This window comes from Jaculus jaculus, chromosome 5 (genome assembly GCF_020740685.1).
Source record: "Jaculus jaculus isolate mJacJac1 chromosome 5, mJacJac1.mat.Y.cur, whole genome shotgun sequence".
NCBI lineage: Eukaryota > Metazoa > Chordata > Mammalia > Rodentia > Dipodidae > Jaculus > Jaculus jaculus.
The window spans coordinates 139593462-139619363 of NC_059106.1; the positions used below are offsets into that span (position 1 = coordinate 139593462).

Consider the following 25902-nt stretch of genomic DNA (forward strand, 5'->3'; position numbering starts at 1 on the left):
TGTGGGTTCTGGAGAGTCAAGCATGGGTCCTTAGGGTTCACAGGCAAGCGCCTTAGCTGCTAAGCCATTTCTCCAGCCCTCTTCCCATCATTTTAAATCTTCAACAATCTGGTTGACAAAATGTACTGGGTTGAAGCCAGACGTGGTGGCGCACGCCTTTAATCCCAGCACTTGGGATGCAGAGGTAGGAGGATCGCAGTGAGTTCGAGACCACCCTTAGAATGCATGGTGAATTCCAGGTCAGCCTGGGCTAGAGTGACAGAGACCCTACCTCAAAAATAAATATTGGTTTGTATGTTTAAATTACTTATGATAGTAACTGAGTATATCTTATGTTTATTAGCCATCATTTTTTTTTGTGATTTCTTTGCCCTTTGTGCAATTTCTTTAAAATAAGATTGTTTTTTTCTTCTTATTATTCACATGTAGGTATCCTTTATGTTTTGTGGATTTGTCAGACTGGAGCTGGAGATGCAGAGTGTTTGCCTAGCTACAGATCCAATGCCCAACACTGCATGAAACTAGGCATGGTGGTGCATGCTGGCAATCCCAGCACTCAGGAGGTGCATGCAGGGTGATCAGGAGTCCAAGTCCGTCTCTGACAGTTACTCTTCTCATTACTGGGACAAATAGCTGATAAAGACCAATGAAGAAGGAAGGAAGGGCCTATTTTGTCTCACCATTTGAAGGTACCACGTCTCAGGATGGGCAAGAGCAGGAGGTGGTTGGTCATGTTGCATCACATCACACCAGGAAACAGAGAAACATGAATGCTGGTGCTCAGCTCTCTTCCTCCTTTTCATTCAGTCTGGGACCCTAGGCCATGGAACAGGATCACCTGCCAGCTACTTTACCTGACGCACTCCTAGTTCCTCCCCTGGGCCAGCTCCACTGGGTGCTTGCAGTCTTCCTCAGGGTTCCAGCATCTCCAACGTGGTGGGGTCTTGTGGCCGTCAGTTCCTCATTGCTGGAACACGCATCCAATCAGACACAGCCTGTGGGAGGAAGGGGTTTTATTTCAGGCTTAGAGAGTCCAGGGAACACCATCAATGGCAGAAGAAGCTGGCTCCCTTTCCTAGATCCAAGCAGAGAGGCACTATCAAGCACCCAGCCCCACCAGAAGCATGAAGACCAGAGCTCAGCAGCCCTCCACACACCTTAGGCTGCACTTAAGATCCACCCCAAACATACCTTAGGGCTGGACTCCAAGTGACCTGTCCTCTTCGCTGGTAGAGCTCCACCCACTGGAGACTTGAGCATCAAGCTGAGTTCGGTCGGGCCATACATTCAAACGACCACAGTTTCCATTGCAACTCAGGCAACTTTCACAGAGGCCCCTTGGAAGGACTGCAATCTGTCCAAGCACTGGCAAGGGAAAACTGGCTATAACACCCATAAGCCCGTCCCCAACAATACACTGCCTCCGGGAAGCATTAATTTCCAAATCTCCATCAGCTATTGTGTCAGAGGATGTTAGTACCTGTGGTGGTTTGATTCAGGTGTCCCCCATAAATTTAGGTGTTTTGAATACTAGGTTCCCATCTGATGGAGATTTGGGAATTAATGCCTCCTGGAGGGAGTGTATTGTTGGGGATGGGCTTATGGGTGTTATAGCCAGTTTTCCTGTTGCTGTGGTCCACCTTACGTTGGCCAGGGGGTGATGTCCACCCTCTGCTCATGCCATCGTTTTCCCCTGCCATCATGGAGCTTCCCCTTGAGCCTGTAAGCCAAAATAAATCTCTTTTTCCCAGAAGCTGCTCTTGGTTGGGTGATTTCTACCAGCAATGCGAACCTGACTGCAACAGTAAAGTGGTACCGAGGAGTGGGGTTGCTGCTGGACACCTGACTGTGTGGCTTTGGCCTTTTGTAGCTGATTTTCAAGAGGAATGTGGGAGGATTTGAAACCTTGACCTAAGAGATGCTTTGCAGTGCTGTAAGTACAGCTTGATGGTCTATCCTGGTCAGAGCTGAAAGACCTGAAGGCAGTAAGAACTATGGACTGTGAGGTTTGGCTTCTGAGGGTGAGAAAGAGCTGTGCTTGGACTGGGCTAGCAGTTTGTGTAGAAGCTTGCTCTTGTGCCCATGTCCTGAGAAGTTGTGCAGGGTTGCTTTGCATAGAAATGAACTGGTGTGTGCAGAGGGATATGGCAGAAAGAAAAATCTTTGGGTGAACTGTTGCCCGTTCAGCTGCAACTGAAAGATTACAACCTTGGAGATTCGGCCAGGTGACCTGTGCTAGGGAACAGGAAGAATGTTGACTCTTTTGAAAGGGTCTGAATGCTCAAGGAGTGTCCTGTTCTTCAAAGTCTGCTTTATTCACCCCTGGATTAACAAATTGGCACCCTACCTGGTATTGTGGAGTATAAGAAATGCAGGAAAGAGGGTCATTGAGTTTGCAACAAGGTCTTGTGTTTTGGAAATGGCCATGGGCAGTGTGAAGCGGGTTTGCTGGTTGCCTGCATAGAGACCCCATGGGGCCATGAGGAGGAACCGTGGCTTGCAGTGGAGACCCAGTGGAGATGCCGGGACCATGAGATGGCTGCCAAGGAGCTGCCGGCCCCGATGAAGTTTTCCAGGACTGTGAGTAACCTAGCTGGAGGGGCAGAATTGGAATGCCAGAGACTTGTTGCTGGTTAGAATTATCTGACTTGAACATTTGCCACTGGTTAGAGTTGCTGGACTTGAAGCTACAGAGTTTCATATTTGCCCTGGTTGTTTTAAATCTTGTATTGGTTGAATGTTTCTTTGCTATGCTCCATGCCATCTATTGCAGTGTGAATATTTATTCTGTGCCATTATGGTTTTTTGAGGTTATTTTTTGGTATTATGGCTCAGTTAAAAGATCTTGGACTATGGGGATGTATGAACATCATTGGGATTGATAAAAACTACGGGGACTTTTAAAATGAGATGAATGCATTGCATTTTACATTATGTATGATTATCAGTTTATGGGAGCCAGGGGTGGAATGTGGTGGTTTGATTCAGGTGTCCCCCATAAACTTAGGTGTTCTGAATGCTAGATCCTCAGCTGATGGATATTTGGGAATTAATGCCTCCTGGAGGGAGTGTATTGTTGGGGGTGAGCTTATGGGCTTTATAGCCAGTTTTTGCCATGCCAGTGTTTGGCACACCCTCCTGTTGCTGTGGTCCACCTTACGTTGGCCAGGGGGTGATGTCCACCCTCTGCTCATGCCATCGTTTTCCCCTGCCATCGTGGAGCTTCCCCTCGAGCCTGTAAGCCAAAATAAATCTCTTTTTCCCAGAAGCTGCTCTTGGTTGGGTGATTTCTACCAGCAATGCGAACCTGACTGCAACAGTACCCATATTTTCCCGTACTGTCTACATCAGAAAGGCTATGTGCCACAGATTATGGTGTTTTTGACCAGCAGAAGCTGGCAGAGACATGCGTTATGTCCCAGATGGTGCCTGGAGAGCAGCTGGCCCTTTGTATTCCTGTTCCCTGCCTGGCACCCCCTCTCCCTCTCAGCTCCATCACATCTCCTTGTATCACCCAGCCTAAGATGTCCTGGAGCAGATTAAGTTACAGTTTTGTCTGTGCCCTGCCTGAGCTATGAGCACCTGGAGGCCAGCGACCCCAGAGACTGCAGGGCAGGGAGAGAGTGTAAAGCAAGCATTGCCACATCTTGTCTTGGCCAGAGGCCAACCCTCCTACCTTTAACCTGTGCTCCAGGCCCCAGGATAAGGTCCTTGGTTGCTACTGTTGAGTCCTGCCCTTCTAGACAGAAAAGAGGGGCACTTCCAGAGGGGAGGAATTCAACTGGGAGATCAGACCACTCTCAATGGGTAAGTCAGTGTTCTACATTATACACACACACACACACACACATCTATGCGATTGCAGTCAGGTTCGCGTTGTTGGTAGAAATCACCCAACCAAGAACTGCTGTGGGGGAAAAAAAAAAAAAAAAGGAAGTTTATTTTGGCTTACAGGCTTGCGGGGGAACCTCCATGATAGCATGGGAAAACAATGGCATGAGCAGAAGGTAGACATCGCCCCCTGGCCAACATAAGGTGGACAATAGCAATAGGGGAGTGGGCCAAATACTGGCAAGGGGAAATTGGCTGTCACACCCATAAGACCATACCCAACAACACACTCCCTCCAGGAGGCGTTAATTCCCAAATCTCCATCAGCTAGGGACCTAGCATTCAGAACACTGAAGTTTATGGGGGACACCTGACTCAAACCACCACATTCCACCCCAACCTCCATAAACTGACATCCATACATGATGTAAAACACAATGCATTCATCCAACTTTAAAAGTCCCCATAGTTTTTATCAATCCCAGCGATGTTCAAACATCCTCATAGTCCAAGATCTTTTTTTTTTTTTTGGTTTTTCGAGGTAGGGTCTCACTCTAGTTCAGGCTGACCTGGAATTCACTATGTAGTCTCAAGGTGGCCTTGAACTCATGGTCTTCCTCCTACCTCTGCCTCCCAAGTGCTGGGATTAAGGTGTGCACCACCATGCCCGGCTCCCAGATCTTTTAACTGAACCGTAATACCAAAAATTCCCCCCCCCAAAACCCATAATGGCACAGAATAGACATTCACACTGAAAATATAGCATTGAGCATAGCAAAGAAATACTCAAGCAATACATGATTTAAAACAACTAGGGCAAACATCAAACTTTGTAGCTTCAAGTCCAACAACTCTAGTCAGTGATAAATCTCCAAGTCTGATAATTTTAACCAGCAACAAGTCTCTGGAGTTTCAATTCTGCCCCTCCAGCTAGGCTACTCACAGTCCTGGAAAACTATCAGGGCTGGCAGCTCTCCTTGGCAGCCATCTCATGGTCCCGGCATCTCCACTGGGTCTCCACTGCAAGCCACGGTTCATCCTCATGGCCCCATGGGGTCTCCATGCAGGCATCCAGCAAACCTGCTTCACACTGCCCATGGCCATTTCCAAAACACAAGACCATGTTACGAACTCAATGACCCTCTCTTTCCTGCATTTCTTATACTCCACAATACCAGGTAGGGTGCCAATGTGTTAATCCAGGAGGGAAAAAGCAGACTTTGAAGAACAGGACACTCCTTGGGCACTTAGACCCCTCCAAAGGAGTCTATATTCTTCCTGTTGCCCCAGTGCAGTTCAACTGGCCCAGTCTCAAAGGTTGTCATCTCTCAATTGCAGCTAAACAGGCAGCAGTTCACCCAAAGATTTTTTTTTTTCCCCTGTGACATATCCCTCTGATCACACCAGTTCATTTCTATGCAATGCAACCCTGCACAACTTCTCAGGACATGGACATAACAGCAAACTTTTCACACAAACTGCCAGCCCAGTCCAAACAAAGCTCTTTCTCACCCTCATAAGCCAAACCTCACAATCTGTAGTTCTTGCTATATTCAGGTCTTTCAACTCTGATCATAATAGTCCATCAAGCTGTATGTACAGCACTGCAAGGTGTCTCTTAGGCCAAGGTTTCAAATCCTTCCACATTCCTTTTGAAAACCAGCTCCAAAAGGCCAACGCCACACAGTCAGGTGTCTAGTAGCAATCCTCTTCCTGGTACTTTACTGTTGAAGTGAGGATTGCATTGTTGGTAGAAATCACCAAGCCAAGAGCAGCTTGTGGGAAAAAAGAGGTTTATTTTGGCTTATAGGCTCAAGGGGGAAGCTCCATGATGGCAGGAAAAATGATGGCATAAGGAGAAGGTGGACATCACCCCCTGGCCAACATAAGGTGGACAATAGCAACAGGGGAGTGTGCCAAACACTGGCAAGGGGAAACTGGCTATAACACCATGAGCCTGCCCCCAACAATACACTCCCTCCAGGAGGTGTTAATTCCCAAATCTTCATCAGCTGGGAACATAGCATTCAGAACACCTGAGTTTATGGGGGACACCTGAATCAAACCAGACATAAGCATGTATATAGTGTATGTGCATATATACAAGCACATATACATATATACATACAGTGCATGTGTGTATGATGTGTATGCATGTATGTTTGTGTTTGTGTAAGTGTAGCACGTGTGTGTATGTGCATCAGTGTGGAGGTCAGTCAGGAGTCATCCTCAGATATGCTGCCCACCTCCTTTGAGACGGAGTCTCTCCTTAGTCCAGAGCTCACTGATTAGGCTAGAATAGATTTGTAGTGAGTTCCAGGGATCTGCCTGCCTCCAATTCTCCAGCGCTGGCAAAACAGGTGCATGTGGCTACACCTGTTTTTTTTTTTTTTAATTTTTTTTGTTATTTTTGTTTATTTATTTGAAAGAGACAGAGAGGGACAGAAAGAGTCAGATAGAGAGAGGGAAAGAGAATGGGCGCGCCAGGGCCTCCCGCCACTGTAAACGAACTCCAGACGCGTGCGCCCCCTTGTGCATCTGGCTAACGTGGGACCTGGGGAACCGAGCCTCGAACCGGGGTCCTTAGGCTTCACAGGCAAGTGCTTAACTGCTAAACCATCAGCTGGGGACCTAGCTACACCTGGTTTTTTTTACCAGGGTCCTGGGGATTGAACTCAGATCTTCATGCTTGCAAGGCAACCACTTTACTGACTGAGCTACCCCAGCCTCTCACCACATTCTTGAGAGTAGAAGCATTTGCACGATATGGAAAGAAAGAAAGAAAAAGCAAGAACAAAACAAAACCTATCAGCTTCTGCTTTCTCCCTCAGGCAGATTTTACAGGAAGCCCCGGCAGCACAGACCTAAAGCTTCAGACCCTGGCGTTGCATTATTTGTGTGTGTATGCATGTGTGTTGTGTTCAAGTGTGAAACTGGGTGCACATGTGCCTTGGCACATTTGTGGAGGTCAGATCTCACTTGTCTGCCATGATGAAAAACAGCCCACTTGATCTGTGAGCTTCAGAATTCCCCCAACTCTACCTTTCCATTACTTTGGGATTACAGATGCTTGCATTATTTCAGTCTGGCTTTCTGTGGGTTCTGTGGATCTGAGACTGAGATCTGGACTCTGAGCCATTTCTTCTGTCGCTCAATTTAAGTCTTAATCTTATGCACGAAGTTCTCCTCAGGAACATCCAGAGTATTTAACTAAATACCTGAGCACTGTGGCCAGGCAAGTTGCCACAAGAAATTACCCATCACAAGTCCACTTCTGTTGACCTGGCAGCCGTACACGTCACCCCAAACTTTGTTAATCTCTAAACAAAGACACTAAGAAAGTTATAACGGGGCTAGAGGCATGGGTTTGTTAGTACAGAGCACTTGCCGAGCAGGCAGGAAGCTTGGGTCCAGTCCCTAGCTCAAGGAGGAGGAGGAGGAGGAAGAAGAAAGAGGAGGAAGAGAAAGAAAGAGGAGGAGGAGAAGGAAGAAGGATAAAAGAAAAACAGAAGGATATACTTCTGCCTATGGTATAACAATACTAACTTCAACTCTGCCCTGTCATACTGACTTTCTCCAGAAGAGGATATGAAGTCCTGAGGTGCCGTTTACTATGACAGAAAGTTAACAACACCTAAGTATTAGGAAATAAAATCAACATAGCCTATGTTACATGACAAAAGGATTAGTAATGGAAGGAAACAGGGTGCTAAGGGGATGGTTCAATGGTTAAAGGGACTTGCTTATAAAGCCTGCCAGCCAGGGTTCCATTCCAAGGCTGCCCACATACAGCCAGACAGGCATTGTTTGCAGTGGCAAAAGACCCTGGCACCCTCCCCACACCCACCTACCACACACATAGGCAAATAAGTAAATGAATGAAAAAAATATTTTAACAAGGAAGTGGAAGACAACAAAGATATTTGCTACACACCCATGCAAACATACTCATAAGTAAGCAAGGAGCAGACTGTCCTGGCAATTATAGACTTTGTAACTGGTCACATGATCATAAGTGGCTTGTAATGAATGGCCTCTACCAGCTCCACATCCCCTCAGTAAGTATCTCAGCTGTCAGTCATGGTTCTTTACTTGATGAGGTGATCCAAACTTTCTTTCCTGAAGAGACTGGCTTGGGTCATTAATAACTTGGCTGGAATTAGGTGGTGGTAATTTTCCACAGACTTTAATCACAGGGCATGCTAATGCTGAGAGATGCCCTAAGGGATTTTGTGTACCTCAGACATACTCTTGCTATCCTCCTTGTGACACTCAAGGGGTATGGCATTTGCCCAACCTCCTTCCATGTGACCCTGGATAAGTCCCCTTGGCCATTTCAAAATCTTCCTCAGGTAGTAATTCCAGGTCATACTCAGGGCACTCTGTTTATTTCCCATTCTGTTTGGGCCATTTCCTGTGCTAACATGTGCCCACACATACCTGGCAGGGTGAACTCCCAATGGGGCCGGGTAGAGCTGTCCTTTGACATCATTTTATGAACATGTCTCTAGGCCAAAGGATCTACCCTTGATCCCAGAGAGCCAAACTCACAGACAGTTTAAGCTTAAAACAAACAGTCACAAAGCTGAACTTTGCCTGTTCAATGACAAACACACAAACAAACATCCAGAATCTTAAATATTGTATTTTACCAGTAGGTGACTTTCCTATCACGTGTGTGCGAGATTTTCCCTTCCCCGGAAAAAGCAACCCAGGCACCAGAAGACTACGCAGAAAGCCTGGGGGAGATTTCCAGGAGAGCTCTTATACCCTGCTAGCTGGGAACTAGGAGGAGGCCCAGGTATCTGGCGGGTCCCTGCCTCGAGAGGACCCTGTGTGCAGACGGTGCCTCGGAAGCCTTGCTGCTCCATTGGCCGCGGTGAGGTGAGCGAAGGCTGACCTCCAGAGCTGTCAGCAGAAGGACGCACGTCTGGGCCTTTGGCAGGGCTTAATGGAGGGGTCGAGGTTGGGAACATGTGAATAGGCCTTTAGAGAGAGGTTCTGGCATCTTCAAAACAGAGAGGCAATAGCTTTTTCATTTGATACCTATGTTGAGAAAAAAAAATCAGGTTCTATCCTTGGTAGCAATAGGTAGGAGTGAAAAACATCTATTTGGGAAAAATAATTGAGTTAAGCATATAAAATTATATCTTGTTTTTAAACTTTTATTGTAATACAATAGTAAGCATTCTTTGAAAAAACAAACTTTGAAATTCAGAAAATTAAATCGGATGAAAACATTGAGAATTTTGTCAATATGGGCCAGGTGTGGTACACATGTTAATCCCAATACTAAGGATGCTGAGGCACGAGGATCATGAGTTCAAGGGCAGCTTGGGCTACACAGTGAGTTCAAGGCTAGCCTGGACTACATAATGAGATCCTGCCTCTAAAAAATAATTAATATAGCCAATTTAATTATTTCTCCTGGTTGAGGGCATCAGAAATTGACATCTGTATTGTAATCACCATAAGAACTTCCCATGTAGGGCTGGAGAGATGGCTTAGCAGTTAAGCGCTTGCCTGTGAAGCCTAAGGACCCCGGTTCGAGGCTCGGTTCCCCAGGTCCCACGTTAGCCGGATGCACAAGGGGGCGCATGCGTCTGGAGTTTGTTTGCAGAGGCTGGAAGCCCTGGCGCGCCCATTCTCTCTCACTCTATCTGTCTTTCTCTCTGTGTCTGTTGCTCTCAAATAAATAAATTAAAAAATTAAAAAAAAAAAAAGCACCTGGGCTTTGGTAGAATGGCATCTTAAAAAAAAAAAAAAAAGAACTTCCCATGTAACAAAGCAACTCTAGCTTCTGTTGGATTGTCCATAGAAACAATACCCATTTTGAAAAATTAAAAATTAAAAAAAATTTAAAAATCTATTTAAAAAAATCATATACTCTAAATGCCTTATACATCAGGACTTTAGGCTGGGGTATAGCTCAATGGTAGTGAGTGCTGTGCATGCCCAAGGCCCTGGGTTCGATACCTAGCAAGCATGCCTCTCCCCAAAACTAAAAGAAAAAAGGTTAGCACACATGGTGATGTTCTTAAGCAGGCTCTTTGGAGTAGAACGGATGAGGCAGGGTCGGTCTCTGCTGCTTCTCAGTCATGTTCATGTACACAAGTTATTTGACCTCAGTAGCCTGCAGGCAGGGATGCAGAAAAGGTCTTGGGTTGCTCAGGATTGTTGCAAGATTAAATGAAACGATGCTTAGACAGCGGCACTTGGCATAGCGATTGGTATGCTAATAACTAACCATGATATGCGAAGTTGTTTTAGTGAAAGCAGGGTCTCCTCACTGGTTTATGACTGCATTTCAAAAACACGGCACAACTCCTAACAAGGGCCCAGACTCTTGGAGCTAAATAAATGCAGTAAGAAATTCTATGGTTCGCTGTAGCTTCTGGTGGGGTTGGCAAGATCTAAGCCCACCCTGGTATTTATTTTCTTGCCCCCTCATGCTCTTTCCTCTTCAAAGATACAGTGAAGTCTAGTTTGCCAGCACTCGCCTGTAATCCCAACATTCAAGAGGGTGAGACAGAAAGCAGGTGTGGATGTATGTGTCTGGCCTGATTCTGCATTTTCCCTTTTCAACCCAACACTCACTGCAGGAGAAAAAGGTATTCTTTCCAGTTTTCATTCATGTGCAGAATCCAGTATGACAGTCATTTAAAATCAACTGTCAAGAGCTCTCTCCCTAACACACTGAGCCCCACAACTTGTTCTTAAACTTCTCTTTTCCTGCCAGTCAGAACAAGCTACTTGATACTTGTAATATTCAGTAGATTAAGAGTATAATTTCTATCCTTGTTAAAAACAAAAAAGAAAAACTCTGTGAGGTTTGGGGTGGTGGATGGCATTCTTGTTCTCTGTCCTTGTCTGATCTCAAGCCAGCTCCACACACTCCGACCTGGAGTGGCTGGCCAAGAGCGGAGTTTAGCACTCAGGACCTCCACAGCAGCTAGAAGCAAGCAGGGATCGGACTGAGGCAGGCCCAGCAGAGGAGGGGCTGGGCCCTGGAAGGGGAGGGAATGATTAACTAGGGTTGGCATTAGAGGACGCCCTGGACTACCAGGCAATGAGGAGCTGATCCAGCAGGGGACTTGTTGGGGGTGTTACAGATGGAATCTTGTGGGATTCTCCCTCTGCAATGGAGGTTCTCCTGCGCTCCCGCCAGAACTCTGACTCCACATCTCTGTCTTTCTTAAGCCTAAGAGTGGGACTTACCATGACTCACTTACACATGCACATGCCTCATCTCCCTAGATGGCAAAGACCTATCCTTTCAAACCTACCTTGGGGACTTGCAACAGCGCCCTCTGGGTGTTGAAGTGAGCCTGGCAGAAGGCTTTGTGTCTGGACAGAGAGGCACAGGGAGACAGAACCTTGGCACATGCCTTGTGATCTGGTTCCCACTGGCTCTGCTTCATGTGTTCAGCCTCGGAGACCAGCATGTCTCTAACTGCCAGAGTTGGGAGGCAGAACCTTAGCAGGGAAGGAACTTGAGATGGGACTGAGAATGGCTTTGGCCCTCGCCTAGTCCCAGTTCTTCAAGCCCTGTCTCCTGGGAGTTGCTGCTATTCCCTTCCTGTCTGAGGGTTCATTAGTGACGTCCTAGCGTTCAGGGCATCTGGGAGATGAAAGTGTGAAGTCTCAAACCCAACAAACCAGTTCCCCAGTAGCAGTGTTGGGAAAGGTCTGGTGAGTGAGGCCTGCCTGAAATGGGGGCTGAAATTCCTCCTCCCCCTAAAGCAGAGTCTGGGCAGGACATATATACAGGTAGTTCTGAGGATGAATCTGGTTTATTTGGTTAAAACAAGGAGGTGGTGAAACTGTGTTTTCACTAATGGATTATTGCTGTAGAGCGAGTCTTGCTTTTCACAATGCTTAAAGAGCAGCTGAGGAGCACAAATCTCACAGGGAATACACTCCATCAACAAGGTACGCTAACCACACTGTGATTTTCTTTAATCTAGAATCAAAATTTAAAAGCCCAGCTTTTAAAGAGATGGCTTAGCAGTTAAGGTGCTTGCCTATGAAGCCTAAGGACCCATGTTTGACTCTCCAGGTCCCACGTAATCCAGATGCACAAGTGGCACACACATGTGGAGTTCAATTGCAGTGGCAGGAGGCCCTGGCATGCCAATTTTTTTTCTATCTCTCTTGTTAAAAAAAATTACAAAAAAAAAAAAGAATGAAAAAAGTCCAGCTGTTGGGATGGAGGCACACTTTGATGCATATAAAATCTAGTAAGAGTTTTGCCTCCCTAAAGAGGTTCTCAGAGAGGTGTCTTGGCCAACCTCCTCACAGGCCTGCAAAGACATGCAAAACCCCCATCTGCCAGGAATCCGTGTCCATCCTGGTGGGACGGGCTTCAGAGAGCAGCTTAGAAGGCTGACAGAGAATAGTCCTGCACTACTGATCTCCCAGTGCATATAAAATCTCGGGGTTTTCGTGGTGGGAATCCAGTGTTTGAGGTCAGTAACTGACATATATGGTCTGACAGGGTGCAAAAGGACACTGTCGTCAGGACGTTCTTACCACAGCAAACTGTGTCACACACCTCATCAGCTACGAAAGCATTGGGAGTCACTTCAGAGCTACACAACAAATCCCACAGAACAGGACTAGGGGACTGGAGGCAAATTGGGAAGGAGGGAGTGAAAAAGGCGGTCCAAGGTTGTCCTATTGAGTGGATCACTACCACAGACCCTTGGCCACTGTCACTTTAGGATGCATACAGAATTCCCTCATAGTCACAGAGAGGGAGAAAAAAAACAGTGTTGGATTTGTCAATGCCAGGAGTGCCATTAGATATCCTCCTGGGAGGTGTTACCTTCCTATTACTTCCGCGTTTACTCAGTGTCAGAGAGCAGTGGATGGCGGTAGCGGGTCTTGGGGTGCTTCGACAGAGAAACCCTGAAGCTGGGAGATAACAGGTACAAATGAGACCAGGGGTTTTCCGGTTATACAGGACAGAGCTGGTTAGAGAGCAAAGCTGGGCTGGGACGATGTGAAGCCAGCCAAGGGGGAGGTGGGTGTGATGTAACTTCAAAGAGGTCCTTTGCCTTCTATAAATAGTTTCCACGTAATTCTCAGTCTGGTTAGCATATGTGGTTTTTCTAGGTGGAAAGAGTAGTCCCTGAATTGCTTTCCCAGCAGTGTGTGATTCTCAAAGGGTAACCTGGTGACACATTGTAGAGTGATTCATGGTTATGCTACGCCACCATCTACCCAGGGACGTGCTCTGCCTTACTGAAGCAAGGACTCTGGTCTGGCTTGAATGTGTGAAATGAGTACAGAGAACCGCGGCGTCTGCTCTTCACGATTCTCCCTCTTTTCAAGGCTCTGGGTGCCAGGAGCGGGGCATACAAAAGGAAGACAGCCTGGTCCTCCAGAAGCTGCCAGAACCGAGCTGACAGGTTTCTTTAAAGCCTCCCCTCCCCCGCCGCGCCAGCCCTTCCCTCTGGTTTTCATCGGTCTAGTCTCTTTCCATTCAGGCCTTCTGTATTTACCCAAACATGGCTCCCTCACTAAGTACCCTGCTAGCGTCTTTCCTCAGCCTCTCAATCCTGGAAACTGGGTGTCTTGAGGGCGAGATGTGTGTGTGTGGGGGGGGGGGGACGGGACTTAATTTGTAGCCGATTGCACTGATACGCTCAAATGGCGAAATTCTGGGAAGATGGGCTACTATGCTATTATAGAGACCCTTAAAGGGACAAAATCTAACATAAATTCTATTCGTTCCGGCAGTGGTGGTGCACTCCTTTCATCCCGGCACTGGGGGGAGGCAGAGGCAGTAGGATCGCTTGAGACTACAGAGTACCAGGTAAGCCTGGTCTGGAGTGAGACCCTACCTCGGAAAAAAAAAAGAGAGAGAGAAAGAGGGAGAAAGGAATTTTAAGACTCAACCAACCGTTTAACCTTGATGAGCTTGAAAAGACAGCAAGCAAGAACCTGGTCCTCCGCAGGGTTTCCTCACTTCCTGGAGCTGCACCTTCTCCCCGCCCGCAGCTATGGGGGTGGGGTGGGGTGGGGGGCGCAGAAACCTTCCCGCCAACCCCCGCCCCTGCCCGGGTCCAGCAAGGAGGTGTCGTTGGAGAGCTCCGTTTGGCTTGGGCCGAGACGCATAGGTGGGAGTGAGCTAGGCTGAGGCCGGGCGCCCCGGCGATTTGGGGTTCCCTAGGCTTGGGGCAGAGCCAGGAACCGCCGGGGAGGGCGGCGCGGGAGCACTCCCCGCCCCCGCGTTGTCTGCCGTCGGGCCCCGCCCGGCGCAGCCCCAACGCGCGCACCCGCGTGTAGGCGCATCCGGGTGCCAGAGGCAGGAGGCCGCAGTTTTGGGGGGCGTCTAGAGAGGGGCTTGGAGAAGGACGCGGCGGCGATAACCCCACCCCCGACTCTAGGTCAGGAGCCCGAGCACGTGGGTAGTGCCGGGTTAAGAGGCGCGCACCAGCCCATCCCTCGCCGAGGACCCCCGCCCGGCTCGCTTGGTTTTGGTTTGGGGTAAGAGGAGGGTCCTACGTCTCTGCTGCTCGGGAGGGATGCGCCCGCGTCCGCAGCTCCGTTCGGTTTGACCCCGCGAGGCCACGGAGCCTGGTTCCCGGGGATGCCGGTGGGGAAGGGGCGTCGCGCCGTAGAAGCCCGCCCTGGTGGCCGAGGAGGTGGCGGAGGTAGGACGATGGGGCGATTTTGACAGCCCTGTCCTAGTCCCAGGTGGTCCTCATGTCCGGGAGCGAGGCCGGCCGCTCAGGATCGGAGTACCGGAGGTCCCGGGTTGGACACGCGGCCTCCAGGTGAAACCCTCGGGACTCAAACGTTCCCTGTGTAATTTTACAGGAAGGAACCCAGGCCTCGAGAAGGGCGGGAGCTTAGCAGCCCAAGGTCACTTCGTAGTCCCCGGCCGGCCGAGCCAAGATCGAAGCCCGGAGTGTGGCTTCCCAGCCTCGGCTGGACCAGTCTCCCGATCCTGCCCCTCGGCCCTCTTTCCTTGCCCGTCCTCCCCAAGGCTGTGTTCTCGGGGTGTGTGTGGGAGGGTGGTGGTGGGGTGCGGGAGTGCCCCTCCTCCCCGCCCGCTGCGCTCCCGGGAAGGATGCTGGACAGCGGTGAGGCCGCGCGGGTCCAGCGCTGCGCCACGGGAGACGGGCCAAGCCGCAGGGCCGCGGGAGGAGGAGGAGAAGGAGGACCCGGCCGGCTGGAGGAGCCGCGGGGGGCTGCAGGGGCAGCGGAGGGTGGGGTCGGCCCTGCCAGGCCCGCAGCCACCTTGGCACGGCGGCGCGCGAGGACAGAGAGGCTTTGTCTGGGTGGTGCTGCCTCAGCCAATGGGAGCGCGGCTCCGGCCGAGCCCCCCTCTGTCCCCGCCCCCTTGCCGGCCCGAAGGGACCGCGGCTTCGGGATTGGCTGCGCCGTCCACGGTGACGTCGGGCGCGGCGTGGAGCGAGGCGACGCCTGCGCGTCTCCGGCGGCGGCGGCACGCTGCAGCGCGCGGGGATGCGCGGACCCGTGCCCGTCCTCGTCCTCCGGCCGGTCGGCTTGCGCGCCGCCCCCTCGCGGTTGCGCCCTGCGGGGACGGGCGGCGTGAAGCTGGTCGCGTGTTTTTCCAGCCAGTGAGCCAGAGTCTCTGCCCATAGTCTGCAGGTGCGCAGTCACCTTCCCGCCCCGCCGTTCCTGCGCCGAAGGGTTGCCGGGACGCTGGTTTCGCTGCAGCCCGCCGCCTCCATGCCCAGCATGGCGCCTCCTTCCAGCGGATCTACCTGTTCCACACTGGGTGTGATACACCCACGACCGTCCAGGAAGCCCAACGATGACGTGCGGCGCTTTCATGACCTCTCACTACCTCTACAGAGCATCATTTTGAGGGAAGCCAGAAGTTATTGATTTGCTATGTGTGTCCTGTTCGTGGGGGTGCTCCCAGTGCAAGTGAGGATCGGTGGTTAGGTGGGCTATGAACAGAAATATCTCCTATGTACCCTGACTTAGGTGAGTGCAGGTTCAGTTACAGAGGCTCACAGAGGAGGAGACTCGTGTGTGTGTGTGTCTGTCTGTCTCTGTAATGGGCAGTGAACCTAGGGCTTCCTGTATGCTAGGCAAATGCTTTATCACTGAACTGTATCTGCAATCCTCCTTATTTATTTATTTATTATTTTGAGAGAGAGAAGTAGAGAGTAAGAGAAACAGGGCCACTAGCCACTCACTGCAAACGAACTCCAGATGCATGCGCCACCTTGTGCACCTGGCTTAGGTGGATCCTGGAAAATCCAACCAGGGTCCTTTGGCTTTGCAGACAAGCACCTGAACAGCTAAGCCATCTTCTCCAGCCCTACTTTTTATTTTGAGACAGCCCCAACTAGGTGCCCAGGTTGACCTTAAACTTGGCTACGTAAGCCCAACAGGCCTTGAACTTGGTCATCCTCCTGCCTCGGCCTTCTGAGTAGGTGTGATTACAGGCCTGCTCACCATACTCTGCTGGGAGATTCAGTTTTGATTTAGGGGATTAGAGGAGGCAGCTCGCAGGAGGTGTTTGTACTAATTAGGTCTGAAATAGGGAAATTAAAGGACTGGGGGGGGTGGCTCAGCTGTTACAGGAGCTTGTTTGACATAGAGAAGTTAGATTTGGTATAGGATGAGGGAAGCGCAGACATTGGGAGGTACAGAGTTGGATGATGGGAGATGTAGGAAATGGTTTAATACTAGTGGTAAAATGTAGTAGGAGACAAGACATGGAGGGGCAGTGAAGCCTAGGAGGACCAGCTTGTGCTTGGTTTGTCCAGCTGTTGTAAATACAAAATCTCCTTTATTTATGGACCGCCACATTTTACATCTAAGCCAAAATGTCAGAAATGTCTTTGATCTCTCTTTGACATCCCACATTCAGTCTGTTAGGAAATGTGATGGTGGACTTTACCTTCAAAATCAAGTCAACTAGTGGTCTATCCTAACCACCCTGTATTTTCTGCATGGACATCTGAGTTGTGCAGCGCCCACCATGTGTACACCTTGCCCCCCGCATTACTGCCACAGCTTCTGATTGGTTTCCCCACATCTGCTCTTGCCCATCCTAAATTTATTATTAACGCAACGTGAGTCGTTAAAGTGCACACATCATCATGGCTTCCTCGTGCCAAACCCTCTTTACTTCACTCAAGTTCGTGCCTCTGGTGTACAGGGCACTGCTGTAGGTGTTGGGGTAACAGCAGTGAACAAGCCAAACCAAACTCCCATCTCCAGAGAGCTTAAAGTGAGTGGGTGAGACTGATAGACAGCCAATAAGAGAAATAACAGTGAGATTCAGAATGTTACAATGTGGTATCTTCAAAGAAGGAAGACAAGATGTGAAGCAAGGAAGGAGGGTATAAGATGGCAGGCGGGGGGCGGGGTTGCGTGGCCAGGAGATGCCCCAGTAAACATTCGAATGAAGGACAGATCAGCCAGCCCTGTAGATATCTCAGGCAGAGTTCTGGGTAGTGGGAACAGGAAAGGCAAAGACCTTGAGGCAGGAATGTTCCAAGGATAAGGAAGGTCACTGTGAGAGAGGCTTAGTGAGCAGGGTTGGTGTGAGAGGGATCACTGAGGCCTACATTGTGTAGAGCGTAGTAGGCAGTCTGTGCAGAATATGGCTTTTAATATGACACTAATTTAGTGCAAGAAGGACATGCATGGTGGGACGTGTATTACACAAGGTCGTGTAGGCTGTATTATGCTTGGAAATTTTAGAGGATGTGGGGAGCCGCGTTGGGAGGCCTTTGCAGTAATTTAGGCAGAGAGGGTTGGAGTCCCAGACTGTGGTGCTGGATAGATAGAGAGGGTGAAGCTGAAGTCAGTAGGATTTGCCAACAGCAGGCTGTGGAGTGTGCTTGAAAGTCGGAGCACAGGCACAATTCGGACAGGTTATGTTTGAGATACCCATTAAGGACACTACAAAGGGCAGTGTAATACATAAGTCTGGAGTTCTGAGAGAAGACCGGGCTGGAGATAAACATTTGGGAGTTGGCAGCATGTACATTGTATTCAAAATCATGAGCGGGCTGGACAGATGGCTCAGTGGGTAAAATGCTTGCTGTTCAAACATAAGGACCTGCGTTTAGATCCCCAACATTTATGTACAAATGGGTGTGGGGCTGGAGAGATGGCTTAGTGGTTAAGGTGCTTGCCTGCAAGGCCTAACAACCCATGTTCGACCCTTCAGGTCCCCACGTAAGCCAGACACACAAAATGAAGCAAGTGTACAAGGTTTCATATGCATTCAAGGTGGCACATACATTGTGAGTTTAATTTCAGTGGCTGAGGCCCTGGCATACCAATTCTCTCCCTCTCTCTTTCTTGCTCACATTAAGAAAAAGGTGGGGCTGTGGGCCGTGGTGGTGTATGCCTTTAATCCCAGCTTTCAGGAGGCAGAGGTAGGAGGATCACCATGAGTTTGAGGCTACCCAGAGACTACATAGTTAATTCCAGGTCAGCCTGGACCAGAGTGAGACCGTACCTTGAAAATCCAAAAAATAAACAAAAAGGTCAATCTATTGGGTTTGCCTCAAAAGTCAGACACAATAGTATGTGCCTGTAATCCCAGCACTGGGTAGTTACACACAGGAATCCCTGAGACTTTCTGGCTAGTTTGACTAGTCAAATAGGTGAGCTTTGAGTTCATTGAGAGATCCTGTCTTGGACAACAAGATAGGAGGTGATTTAGGATGATACCTACCACTGACCTGTGGCCTCCACATGTGTGTGTGCACACATGCACTTGCCCATACGTATGGAACTGTGAAAAAAAGCACACACCACCACATACACATCCATACTGTGCTCCCCCATCACTTAGCGATTGGCCTTGACTTTGGCATGCAAGCCCTGTTCTAGGGGCAGAATGCCCCCTGTAGCCTCATCTGGGATCTGACTTTGTTGTTGTTGTCGTTATTGTTTTTTTGAGGTAGGGTCTTGCCCTAGCCCAAGCTGATCTGGAATTCACTATGTAGTCTCAGGGTGGCCTTGAACTCATGGTGATCCTCTTACCTCTGCCTCCCAAGTGCTGGGATTAAAGGCATGCACAACCACTCTCAGCCAGTTATGGTGATTTTGACAGTTCTGGTAACATTTTCCTGTGGGGAAGCACAGATGAGCAATGGAGTAAGGAAAGCACATGCCATCTTGTCATCATAAAACCAATGGTGAGCCATTCTCAGAATATGGGGCAGGACTAAGGATGAATAATGTATGGTTGGAGAGATGGCTTAACAGTTAAGGCACTTGCCTGCAAAGCCTAAGGACCCAGGGTTTGATTCCCCAGGACCCACGTAAGCCAGATACACAAGGTGGCATGTGAGTCGGAAGTTTGTTTGCAGTGGCTGAAGGCCCTGACCACCAATTTTTATTCTATCTGTCTGTCTTCTCTCTATCTCTCTCTGCTTACAAATAAATAGAGAAATATAAAAAAAGTAAAAACAAAGAATGAATAATGTTCAGTAGAATCTACCTTCATTGTGTTTTCTTTTAAATACTGTATTTATTTATTTGAGAGAGAGAGAGAGACGCACGCGCGCGCACACACACACACACACACACACACACACACACACACACGAGCAGATAGAGAGAATAGGCACGCCAGGGCCTCTAGCCACTGCAAACGAACTTCAGACACATGCGCCCCCTTGTGCATCTGGCTTACATGGGTCCTGGATCCTTACTTAGGCTTCGCAGGCAAAAACACCTTCACGGCTAAGCCATTTCCCCAGCCCCCTTCAGTGTGTTTTAACCGGACTTACTTGAGCTGTGAACAGCAAACCCTTCAAGCTTGCTTAAATAACACGAATACCCAGCGTGCCTTACAGAGCTGGAGGACAAGAGGGTAGCTGTTGTAAACCTTCCCCCCACTCTGCTCATGTTCTCTTCGGTGTCTCACTTCCTATCCTGTCTCTGCAGACGTCTCTCCATCTTTGGCCGCAAGTCCTAATGCAGCGTGGCTGCCCACCCCCGGCAGCTAGGTCATGTGTCTTTAGCCCACAGAGGTGGATTTACACCCCTACCCCCGTGCCAGGGCACTGAGTGATGGGTTCACCTTGGGTCAGCTCTCTCTGGCTAAGTCCTCCAGGGTCGGAGGAGCCGACAACTACAATAGCAACTACAGCTGTGGAGGTCGAACCCGGTGAGATCTGAGAGGAAGGAGGGAGATCAGGTTGCAGGGTAAACCCTCTGCAGTGACGACCATAGAGTGGAGATTAATCTGTGACCAGTGTCACTTGGGCCAATCAAGGTGCCTGCACTGGGGCTCTGCAGCACGGAACATACTGCTAAGTCTTTGATTTTTTTTTTTTTTGTTTGTTTTTTCAAGGTAGGGTCTTGCTGTACCTGGAATTCACTATGTAGTCTTAGGCTGGCCTCAACCTCATGGCAGCCCTCCTACTTCTGCCTCCCGAGTGCTGGAATTAAAGGTGTGTGCCACCATGCCTGGCTTCTTTGACTTTTATTAATGTCACTGAAATGAGTTTTATGAGTTGTATATGCATGTATGATGCAGTGGTGGTGAGGATGTCATGTACTTTATCATTTGATGTTCCTTTATGACTCTTTGAGATTTTGGTCCACCATGTATTATCTTACAAAGGATTAGTAGGTGTCTCTTTAAAAGAGACTTTAGGGCTGGAGAGATGGTTCAGTGGTTAAAGTGCATGCCTTCAAAGACTAACAACCCTGGTTCGATTCCCCAGTCTCTGCATAAAGCCAGATGCACAGTGGCACGCACATCTAGAGTTTGTTTGCGGTGGCTGGAGGCTCTGACACACCCATTTCCTCTCTCTTTCTCTCTTCTATCTCTTCCTCTGCTTGCAAATAAATGCATATTTTCTCTAAAGAGAGTTTTAAAACTTCTCGCTTTTTCCTTTTGCATGATCTCATTAATTATGGGTTTAATGTGCATAGTTGAGCTGGGCTGGACCAAGCAAGATATGATGCTAGATGATCAGAAAGGAAATGGCCAAAGCTTAATGCTTATCTTTCTGGTTCAGAATTTCAAATTTAATTGCCCATAATTAACAACAGTGATATGGGTAGTTTTAACTTTAGAGGATTCTTTTTTTTAAGAAATATTTTATTTTTTGTTTATTTGAGAGAGAGAGAATGGGTACGCCAGGGCCACCAGTCACTGCAAATGAATTCCCGGTGCATATGCTACCTTGTGCATCTGGCTTATGTGGAACCTGGGGAATTGAACCTGGGTCCTTTGGTTTTGCAGGCAAATGCCTTAACTGCTAAGCCATCTCTCCAGGATTCTTTCTTTGTATTCAAGTCAGGGTCTCACTGTATCCCAGGCTGACCTCACTGCCTCAGGCCAACCTTGAACTCACCTACCTCACCCTCTTGAATGCTGGGACTAAATGCATGTACCAGCCCCACAGCTGTGGGTAGTTTAAGCTAGAAGGTGTAAACTATTTGTATTGCGCTCTAGCATGACTGCTACCTCATTATATTATCTTTTATACCACTAAGCTGGGCTGGGGGTGTGGCTCCTGTGAGTCAGTAGAGCATGTCCTTACATCCCCTGTGCCAAAACCAAAACCAAACCACCAGACTGAAGCACATAATAAAAAAGAAGTAAGTAAAATAAAAAAAGGGGGGGCTGGAGAGATATCTTAGTGGTTAAATCACTTGACTGTGAAGCCTGAAGACCCAGGTTCAGCTCTCCAGAATGCACGTTAGCCAGATGCACATAGTGGCATATGCATCGGGAGTTTGTTTGCAGTGGCTAGAGACCCTGGCATGCCCACTCTCTATCTGTCTGTCTCTCAAATAAAATATTTTTTTAAAATTTTTTTTTTATTTTTATTTGAGAGCGACAGACAGAGAGAAAGACACACAGAGAGAGAGAATGGGCGCGCCAGGGCTTCCAGCCTCTGCAAACGAACTCCAGACGCGTGCGCCCCCTTGTGCATCTGGCTAACGTGGGACCTGGGGAACCGAGCCTCGAACCGGGGTTCTTAGGCTTCACAGGCAAGTGCTTAACTGCTAAGCCATCTCTCCAGCCCTCAAATAAAATATTTTTTAAAAAAGTAAAACTCTAGGCTGGCCAACCACAGTGGGAGTGGTTTGCCAGGTGTCAGGCTTGGGCCTTTGACACAGGCATTTGGTGGTAGCAACTGGCCTGCCTCAGTGTGACAGAGCCTCCCCTTACACCCTAGAGCCAGAGGTCCGTCCAGACCTCCTCCCCAGAAACATGTGTCCTCACTCCTGCCCAGTGCCTGCCTTCTGAGTCCTGTGTGTTCTCTTCCTGGAACAGCAGTACATTTTAGGGGAGACCTTCCTTGACACCGACCTACAGAAAGCAGCCAGCTGTGGCCTCTTTGAGATAGTCACGCCACAATGCAGCATGGGTAGCCAGCAGTCCAGCAAGGATGCGGAGTGTACCCGCCCTCCTGTGGGCATGTCGCGGGCTCCAGCCCTCAGACTGCTGTGCCTTCCTCTGAAGTGGGAGGAGAGAGAATGAAAAGCTCCTCTTGGATTTTCTGTGGATTATGCACGGATTATGCGTTGACACTGTGTGTCTGTGGGGGCGGGGTTTCTTCAGAAGCCACCCAAGTTTTCCTAGCTTCTTTATTTTGTGACAGTATCTAAGAGATTTGGTCCCTCAGAGTCATACTATTGTGCCCTGCCCCCCGCTGGGCAGCCACTTGAGCTTCAAGGCTATACTCACTTCTGTTCCCAAACAGAACATGTCAGAATTTGGTCTTTTACAGATAAGGCATTAAAGCAATTACAGCAATCTGGAAGAGTCCTCAGGCATGGCAGTGGCTGTAGCCGTGGGTGTTAGGGTGAGAACAGCGTGGTTCAGGATCTTGCAGCAGTCTGCGTGTGCCACTCTGTGCTTGTAGCATGAGTGAGGCTCTGGGTTGAAATTTCTGCCATTCCATTCCACATATAAGAGACTGTATTGTAAGCCGTGCATAATTCAAGAGACAGCTTTTATGCACAAGAAGCAATTTTGACTGTAGTACTTGACAGTGCCGACTCTTGAGGAAAACAAAGTTGAAAGCAACCCTCTATTTGGAGACTATATTGAAGTATTTTCTGCCATAGGCACTGAGCCAAGGGATGGGAAGGACTTTAATTACAGATGGCTGCATTTGAAGTCACCCAGTGGCTGTGATCCTGGCTTTGGTCTTGGAGGGAGGAGGAGGTGGAGATGTATCTGCTCAGCCAGCTGGTCAGCACATGGCACCTGGGTAAAGAATCAGGCCAACCTTGCCCCTGGCCTTCATAGAGGGCCAGGCTGGGCTCCATCCTGCTGCTGCCTTCAAGTGTCTGCCACCAGAGCTTCAGTTTGGGTCACTTGCTGCCTTCCTACCCTCAGGGTGCCTTAGAGGAGGTCATCTCCACTTCACAGAAGCGGGCCCAGTGCCTCCTCTATAGCAGGCTTGCTCTGGGCCAGAGGATTCAGTGACCAGCAAACTACCACCAGATATGCAAAGGAGAGGCTAGAAAGCACTGGCCAGGAAAGGGATAGCTTCTCCCCCTGGCCCTGGCCGTCTTGTTCACCTCCCACCCAGCCTCCCCTTCTTCCTCTTTGGCCAGGAGATGTCACTGTTAACCAGTGCAGAAAGGCAACTGAAGGGGTCAGTTACTAATGGAAACAAATAACATAAGCTCGAGACACCTGCTGGCTTTCCTTTCCTGAAGATTAAATTCCTCCATCTGCCTCCTGCCGGCATCCAGGTGCTGGCTGGGCGACTCACTCCTGTTACCACTCTTTTTTTTTTTTTTTTTTTAATTTTTATTTATTTATTTGAGAGTGACAGACACAGAGAGAAAGACAGATAGAGGGAGAGAGAGAGAATGGGCGCGCCAGGGCTTCCAGCCTCTGCAAACGAACTCCAGACGCGTGCGCCTCCTTGTGCATCTGGCTAACGTGGGACCTGGGGAACCGAGCCTCGAACTGGAGTCCTTAGGCTTCACAGGGAAGCGCTTAACCGCATAGCCATCTCTCCAGCCCTCCTGTTACCACTCTTGACTGGACACGGTTTGAGTGAGTGGAATTTAGTCACCCTGGTGCTAAGTAGTCCTCAGGTGACTTCAAGTGTTACCTAACCTTGTTCTGATAGCTTGATTTTACCTTGGATGGGGAAGAATGGTGTGGATGAGGGTCATTGTATAAGGTTTTGTGTTTGTATGTTTTTGTTTGTTTGTTTGTTTTGTTGTTGTTGTTTCGAGGCATTCTCATAGCCCAGACTGGCCTGGAATTTGCTTATGTAGTTTCAGTCTGGCCTCTAATTTAAAATCCTCCTGCCTCAGTCTCCCGTGTTAGGGTTACAAACATGTACCACTACCACACCTGACTAGTGTGTTTTAATTTTAAAAAGACTCATTTGGTAGCTTCAGTCTTCATGCTGTAATGAGTTATTAATGAATTCAACCTCAGAGCTCCACTTTGCTGGGGGCGAGCAGGGGGTGGGGAAGAGGGGGCGTGTGAGCCAGTGGTGCGTGGCGTGGCGCTGCGAACGCGGCCTGCCGAGGGTACAGGTACATGGGGTGAGGACCAACGTTCCGATGGCACAGATGGATGTTTTGCTAAGTACTGGGAACCCGGACAGGGACTGAGGGCCCACTGAGTCATAGTCCTCCAGGTTCCCTAACCAGTTAGATTCTCCGTGGTGGTTACATACTGTCGTTGGAAGATCACCATTCTGGTCGAACCTTGTCTCGTTTTACAAATGGGTAACAACGTATTCAGGGTTGCGCGGTTAGCTGGCGGCACAGCCAGGACCAGAACCCAGACCCCCTGGTTCCTGATTTTCCATTACATGAGGCTGTAAAGTACTCAATGGAGAAGTGCAGGAGGGGGTCTGACTGGTACCAGGACCAGGCCTGGCATTTGCAGCCAGTCATTTGATTTTATCAACCTGGAAGGAAGAAGAGGATGAGGAGGAGGAAGAAGAGGGGGAGGATGTGGGGGGGGGAGCAGATGGGGATGGGAGAGGAGGGGGAGGAGGAGGAGAAGAAAAGGAAAGCGGCCACTCTGGTCGAATCCCTGAATGCAGGAGGGCTCAGGGTGTATTTTGTGTTTCAGAACCACCCGGTGGAAGCACTTCTCGGCACGATGCTGGCTGCTCGCCTCTGCAGACCCCTGTCACAGCTCCCAGGAAAAACCCCAAGTGTCTCTCACAGAGGAGCTGGAACAAGGTAAGCCACCAAGGTTGGACTTGAAGGTCACACTTTGCACACCCAGGTTCTGTCAGAGATGTCTTCAGTACCTGCTGGTTCTCAGCAAAGGAAGCCCAGAGGTGGCTTCAGGAGTCAGACCTTCCCCTTCACAGGGTAAAGAAGAATAGCTTTCACAACTGTTTGTATAATGCTTTTTTCAAAAAAATTTTTTTTATTTATTTGACAGAGAAAGAGGGGGGAGAGAGAGAGAATGGGTGTGCCAGGACCTACAGCCACTGCAAACAAACTCCAGACGTGTGCGCCCCCTAGTGACCTCGCTAACATGGGTCCTGGGGAATCGAACCTGCGTCCTTTGGCTTTGCAGGCAAACACCTTAACCGCTAAGCCATCCCTCCAGCCCTAAAACACTTTTTATATGCTGGGAATATAGCTCAGTGGCTGGTCACTTACCTAATATACACAAGGCTCTGGGTTCAATCCCTAGAACTGCAAAAATAAGCAAATCTTTATTTCAAAATAATTTTAGAGCCATATGTCATGGTGGATGGGAGCCTGAGGTAGGAGGATTGCCATGAGTTTGAGGCCAGCCTGTGGCTACAGTGAGACTGTACTTCAAAACATTTTTTTAAATTTAGAATTATATAAAAGTTACAGCATACCTATAATCCTGGCACTCATGAGGAGGCGGCAGGAGGATTATAAGTGCAAGGTCATCTTTGGCTAAACAGTAGGAGGCCAGCCTGGAATACATGAGACCCTTCCTCCCAACAAATGAATAAATACATGAAATAAGTAACTTGCACTTAGATCTCTTTTACTTAACTTCCCCACATATTCACATCTTACAAAATCATGGGACAATGTTCAAAACCAGGAAATTATCATTATGTAATCCTGTTAGCCAATGCACAGCTGTCATTCAGACTTCACCAGATG

General features: G+C 48.9%; 1 protein-coding gene and 1 long non-coding RNA gene across 7 annotated transcripts in view; one reads left to right on the plus strand and one right to left on the minus strand.

The window, feature by feature from the left end:
* Positions 1-222: 222 nt before the first annotated feature.
* On the minus strand, positions 223-14047 carry LOC123460755. Its single transcript, XR_006637184.1, has 3 exons — positions 13739-14047; positions 1192-1365; positions 223-995 (listed from the first exon to the last, which is right to left on the minus strand). It is a non-coding gene; the product is annotated as an uncharacterized LOC123460755 (long non-coding RNA).
* Positions 12737-25902, plus strand: part of Bdh1 (3-hydroxybutyrate dehydrogenase 1) — a 41011-nt gene continuing 27845 nt past the window's right edge. The window contains exons 1-2 of one of the 6 annotated variants that reach the window (XM_045149751.1): positions 12737-12761; positions 24872-24984. In XM_045149751.1, coding sequence (XP_045005686.1) covers positions 24902-24984 — 83 coding nt within the window. In that variant the 5' untranslated portion in view covers positions 12737-12761; positions 24872-24901. Of the gene's footprint in view, positions 12762-13122; positions 13245-14094; positions 14326-14398; positions 14493-15458; positions 15799-24871; positions 24985-25902 lie in introns of those variants that run through there. The other 5 variants (XM_045149750.1, XM_045149747.1, XM_045149746.1 and 2 more) reach the window with 5 other exon arrangements.